Source organism: Schistosoma haematobium, chromosome ZW (assembly GCF_000699445.3).
Source record: "Schistosoma haematobium chromosome ZW, whole genome shotgun sequence".
Lineage (NCBI taxonomy): Eukaryota > Metazoa > Platyhelminthes > Trematoda > Strigeidida > Schistosomatidae > Schistosoma > Schistosoma haematobium.
The window spans coordinates 7,425,435-7,431,434 of NC_067195.1; the positions used below are offsets into that span (position 1 = coordinate 7,425,435).

Genomic DNA, 6,000 nt, shown 5'->3' on the forward strand with positions numbered 1-6,000 from the left:
GCATATAGAGAGGGAGAGCGAACTCCCCATTCTTGGCCGTACCAGGGCCGAGATAGAAATATTGAAATAATATCACATTGGTCCACCAAAACTATTAAATCCCATGGGTTGGTGAACTGTAAAGGTTTACATCATCATGTCAACTGTAGTCAATAATGGAATATGTAATGATGACATTTCTGTGAATACTAATAACTGCGAAACCACATCATGCAACATTGTATAATCAAGCACTCCGAACGGTAGTAAATAAAAACCAGAATATGCAATGTTATCAAAAGATTAAAACCATAAGATAGTAATTTACTGTTGTTTTTCATCACAAGATAGGTTAGTTTAATAGTTAATAAACCAATTTATAGTAAATGATTTGGTGACAAAACGTTATTTACTAATAAGAAACGGTAGGCATAATTTACATATACTTATTGGTTGTTAAATATGAGCCAGAGTAATACTTATATCATTACGATCAAACGTTCGAATTTTCCTGTCGAAGAGATTCATTCATCTATTCTAAGTAACTTACGGAAAAATGGTTATATCGAGATAATGGACGTAAGATGAAACGCTAACAAATACCGATTAAAATTTATTCCTGAATATCAACAAAGGGATAATTCAAACGCATATTAATGGTAATGCAAACACCATAGTTGTTAAGTTGGTGGCTATTTTGACTCAGTAGGTCTATGAATAACATACTGATATTTGATACAAGAGGCACAAGACTGAAAATCAACACTGGAATGCAGATATATCTAGATAACGAGTTTTAAATAGAACGATACGCATGTCCTGGATTCTGCTACTAGTCACAGTGTCTACTGTGAATAACAAGATAATACTGCGTGGTCTTTACTGTCAAATGAATTATATTAGTCACTACTAGGCAGCGAATAAGTGTTTAAAACACTCAGCATTCATCCCATTAATCATAAACTCTAAATCCGCTCTACCTACCTCAGTTCGGACGATCATATAGTGCATACGATTTCGCATATGAACAGTCTGGATTAAAGCTGAGTACATAAATCTGAGACAGGCGAATGGCTTAGATTAAGTCAAATCATGCACAACAGTATCCATGACCAGATATATGATGTTATCTGGGAACAGGCCCTACTGTAAGGCATGTTTTATGTATAGTGTCACTTATTAGCATGAAGTGTCTGTAAAAGTGAAGAGAATTATAAGCCTTCATTTTTATCATTCCAGTCGACGATTTCATCTAACAACCTAGCCTATAACTGTCCTCATGAAGAATCAGATTGTGTATTAATTGATTACCAGATAGCTTGTATGTTTATAACAATAAAAATTTACCACATACTTGTGAGGATGAGCAACCCAAATATGACGTAAGACCGGTAAAGGAGCATCATCATATAAATATTTGTTGTCAACAATTAGGTTGACATGCCTTTCTTTAATCGAATTCATTTTACCAAGAACCTTTAAATCAAAAGGAAGATAAGCAGTGATCACATAAAACACGATTATCTTAACAAAAAACTATTAGTACCAATTATAACAGAAGCGTCGATCGATACAAGCTGGCGGCCTGCTTGAATATCTGGGCTACCTGTTCCTCCGATCTAGATATTTCATCAAGTTATTTGTTTTGTTGTTTGTTTTAGCACATCATTATGTCTATTGTGCGTACAATTTATTCAGGCGCGTTTATGAAAAATTTACAACCTTTCGCTATACGGGATACAAAAAGGTACAATCAGCGACATCATGGTGGCTGGCAATATGCATTGAAACGAATGAACATTGATCAAATGTGGATTACCGAACTCCTAACATCTAACCGGTCATCATTCAAAATTTATCGTCACAATAGATCAAGGTATAAGAAAAGGAAACTTGTTGAAATACTTTATGCTGAGAATTCTATTTTGTACCAAAAATATAATGTTGAATAAAGCTTCTAATAATAATAATAATAAATAATAAATACGATATATCCGTATATATAACTCAAGGAACATTAATAATAAGACAGTATCAGTAAGTTCGGCGCTCAGAAACTTGACTGACAATCATACTATGAACACGAGAAAGATTATAAAATAGTATTTCACTATTCTACTATCCACATCCCTTGTAGGTGGATTACACACATTTAGCAATCGATTTTACCTGGATCTTTTAGTTCAATAGTCATTTAGATTGTATGTATAAGTGACACAATTACACTATTTACCCGCACCAGTTTAATAACCTGAAGTGAGTTGAAAATATTCAATAACAGCAATAAAATAGACGACCTGAACCTCATAATTTGTTTGTACTGCTATTTTTGATACAAAAAAATGTCTGCATTAACGACAAATCCCTAAAGGCAGTAGTTACAATGAGTAGTGATTACAGACGGAAATATCAAGGATGAGTACCAATTTACATAACCATGTATCTAACAATGGTATATATCGGGTGATTAAAATAATAATTACTTAAATGTTGAAGCTGTCTCACTGTCTCCAAAGTGATTTCGTCAAATCCCATCACGTGATCTACTTGGTTTGATATAATGAATGACCTTAATCAAGTGAGGTTGTGACTTATACCTGGAGTTAAGACTAGTGTTTTTCTAGACTCAAGGAAAACTGTTTGCATCCTTGAAGAAATTCATATAACTATACCTCTTGATATATTTGGACGACACATTAACTAGTAAATCCCGATGAACACAAGACTTATGCTCAGAGCTATTTACTGGCTACATAAAAGCATATTATAAAACAGTCTCCAAAGACAGATAAAAAATAATGCATACCTGCATAATTAATGAACGCATATATGGATGATGAATATACACTATTCCCGTCTTGATAAGCTTCTGCCAGAGTTTTTGGCATTTTTTCTGGTCACAATCATCAGGCTTCGAGTCAACTCTAGCCTTAATAGCATCCATAAGGCGATCGTTTATGCTCTGAACAAAGATAAGTAACAATAAAGATTATATACCCATAAAATATTATGTCTTGGAACTCCGTGTATATCCAGAAGCTTCAGTGCTTGACTGAAATTAGGAACAAGTTGTTCCCAATATTTGTCTTGGAAAGCTTCGATATCATCTTTCGTAATTTTCGACTTAGTAAATAGGTCTTCGATTGTCTTTTTCATGACTGGAAACACAAAAGGCTTTGAGGGCTAAAATTGTCAGCAATACGTTAGCGAAAATGCCAAGGCTTACATTGTCCTTTGTTTCCATTGTTAGAATAGTTGACCCTAAACATATAGAAACTGAAAAAGTACATACAGTATAGTTCACTCTTAAGAATTAACAAAATAAATAAGACGCAGAGGGTTATAAGACAAGTTTTAGATTGAGGATTCTCACAAGTATCAGCAACAAATTATACGAATTAAATATTTGCCTGGTCGAAAATGAACTTTTGATAATGATGAAAGTAGTTTTGTCACAACATGAAGTCAGTCGAAACCAAGGAAAACTGTGTTACTGTGAGAGGGAAATATAATGAAATGAACTAATCACTAGATTCCCCGACCGTTGTTGCTACCTTGACGTGGTGGTTGGGCTTGCCTATCGTGATGAAGCAACCGAGCTATACTGGCTGGAACAACCGTTCCTCAAGGTCCTACCATGTCAGACAGGTCGGTTGAAGAGCGGTAAGACTAAAAGCAACAAACCTAAGGTTCGAAGGCGAAGTCGTACTGCTGACTGTACAGAGGTGTGACAGCAGTAAGGTGTTTCCTTAAGACAACCAGCATGACAGCGAAGCTACCTTCCCACAAGGAGGGGTGGGGTTAGAAAAGGTCGGCCCTTAAAAAATGCACGCCTTATTCCACGGATATCCGTCTCCGGCGGTAAGGTCTCAACAAGTACGGAGCTAGCACAAAAATTACCCATAAAAAGGTCGTATGTGACCGACCTCAAGCAGTTGTCTCTTGGGCACTGCGGTCACGCTCTCTGGTCACTAAGACCACCTCTAATCCAATTTCCTTTTCAGGCACCTTCAAAAGAACCCTTCCACGGTGTGGGCAACCGGGAAGTGATAAGCGCCCTCATACCTCTAACAGCACTCAAAACCACTGTTTTCAGATTTTAGCTCACTGAGTTCATTCTGATTAAACCGCACCGAAACGTGGAAGTGTTAAATTTGATTCGGAAAACAAAAGTCTGTATTATTTAAGTTTCGAAAAAAAAAGTTAGCTCATAGGTTGCCATTTTTTAAATACTTCTCTAATACCACACTAGCAGAGTTGGAAATTTTATCTGTGCTCTGGTCAATTATAGAAGGTAGTCTAGTACACTTTCAAATGATGATGTACTCGAAATATTTGTATACTTCCAAGTGTAACAAATCACCAGATCAGACGAAACGTGACAACTAAATCTAGGTTCATGCACCAGGTTACAAATTAAAATTTAAAGTAGATCAATGTAAACGAACCACTGAAGGCAATCTCAGAATTTGCAGCATTATTCGCAAAATGTAAGATTTACAACTACATTTTGCTAGTGGATGTCATTTAACTGTCAGCTCTTAGGCACATCAAAAACCTCTATCTTTTATTTTGTTTGTGGCATGTCGTTTTTCAGAATTTCACTGAGAAAGCTAATAAAGTGTAAGTATACACTTTGAACTGAGAATGTTTTCTCCAACTAACTACAAGTTTAAAGTGTTCACAATACTTAAATGTCGAGTAACAAACTATGTGAAGTGTTGTATACAGAAAACTGTGATGAGTCCACACATTAAGCAGAACAAACATGGAATGTATTATATTCTTCATAGAATTGACATGTAAACAAAATACTAGGTCTCGCCATAAATGACGTTAGTAGTCATACAGATAATTAGTGATGAATGCATTATATAACATTTTCAAGAAACCTGTGAATCTATTAGATACACTTATCACTATCATTTTAATCATGCATGTGAAGCAGCAATATCGTTTATTTGTAGTTAGTGCACTTGTAATGACTTCGTCTCACATCCGCATGAAGTTCTGTAACTTTTAACACCATCAGTTAAAGTATACTTGTATACAAGCTAACTTTTTGATGAAACCCACTTACAAGTTCACATTAAATCGACCCCACGCGTTTGCGCTACGAAACGGCTACTTATCGAGTTAACACTAGGTGAAAAATATAATACATTATATATTTACTGATCAACAAAAAACCTTCACAAAGAATAAAGGTATGATTCAATTTAGTACAATGGATTCATTAGATGAAACATGCATGCAGTAAGTCAAAAACAGTCGTTCGCGATTCATAAGCTATCATCCCATATCGCTTACGTTTCAAGAAATTAACAGGCACAACTTACATTAAAAAGCAGTGTGGCGAGGCGATACGATTTTAGTGGGAATTGCGATACAATGTCCATTGATTTCAGATTTCAGATTTGTGTAGTAAGGACAGAAGGCCAACGGTCAATGTTATTCATTTTCTAGTATGCTTCTGTGAGTGTCCAGTCTCCTCTTGAAAGAGTCAACTGAAGGTGCGGACACCACTGCTTCAGGCAGCAGGTTCCAAGTATTGATGACTCGGTGTGAAAACCTGTATGCCGTGGATATTTTGTTCGTTATTGGCTTTTCTACTCGCCTGCTATGTCCTCTGAGATGTCCCGATCTAGTGGGAAGAAAGAGTGAGAATAAGTTAGGTCCGAAATCATTTCTCAGTATTCTGCACATCAAAATTAGATCTCCCCTTAGTCTGCGATAGGACAGAGTAAAGAGGTCCAGCTTTTCAAGCCGCTCTTTGTATGATAAACCCCGGATATCTGAAATTGCACTGGTAGCTGTCCTCAGTACTTTTTCTAGGATATCCGAGTCACCTTTTAAACAGGGGCTTGCAGCCTGAACGCGGTTCTCAAGCTTAGTCCTCACTAAGGATGTGTATACTGTAGTGGACATGGTGGTATCTAACTTAGTGAATGTCCGTTTTAAAGCCCAGAGGGTTCGAAACTCCTTGGCTGAGACCTCCCGGCAATGGGCCGTCGTCTTAAG

At 36.4% G+C, this 6,000-nt stretch overlaps 1 protein-coding gene across 2 annotated transcripts in view; it reads right to left on the minus strand.

The window, feature by feature from the left end:
* The window catches only part of COBRA1_1 (Cofactor of BRCA1), a gene marked incomplete at its 3' end in the record, with an annotated part of 29,186 nt that extends 23,752 nt beyond the window's left edge, over window positions 1-5,434 (minus strand). The window contains exons 1-5 of one of the 2 annotated variants that reach the window (XM_051210286.1): window positions 5,319-5,434; window positions 3,206-3,255; window positions 2,977-3,162; window positions 2,786-2,941; window positions 1,334-1,455 (exon numbers count right to left, since the gene is read on the minus strand). In XM_051210286.1, the coding sequence (XP_051070261.1) occupies window positions 1,334-1,455; window positions 2,786-2,941; window positions 2,977-3,162; window positions 3,206-3,223 (482 nt within the window). In that variant the 5' untranslated portion in view covers window positions 3,224-3,255; window positions 5,319-5,434. Of the gene's footprint in view, window positions 1-1,333; window positions 1,456-2,785; window positions 2,942-2,976; window positions 3,163-3,205; window positions 3,256-3,876; window positions 3,886-5,318 lie in introns of those variants that run through there. The other variant, XM_051210287.1, reaches the window with a different exon arrangement.
* Between the last annotated feature and the right edge of the window lie 566 nt (window positions 5,435-6,000).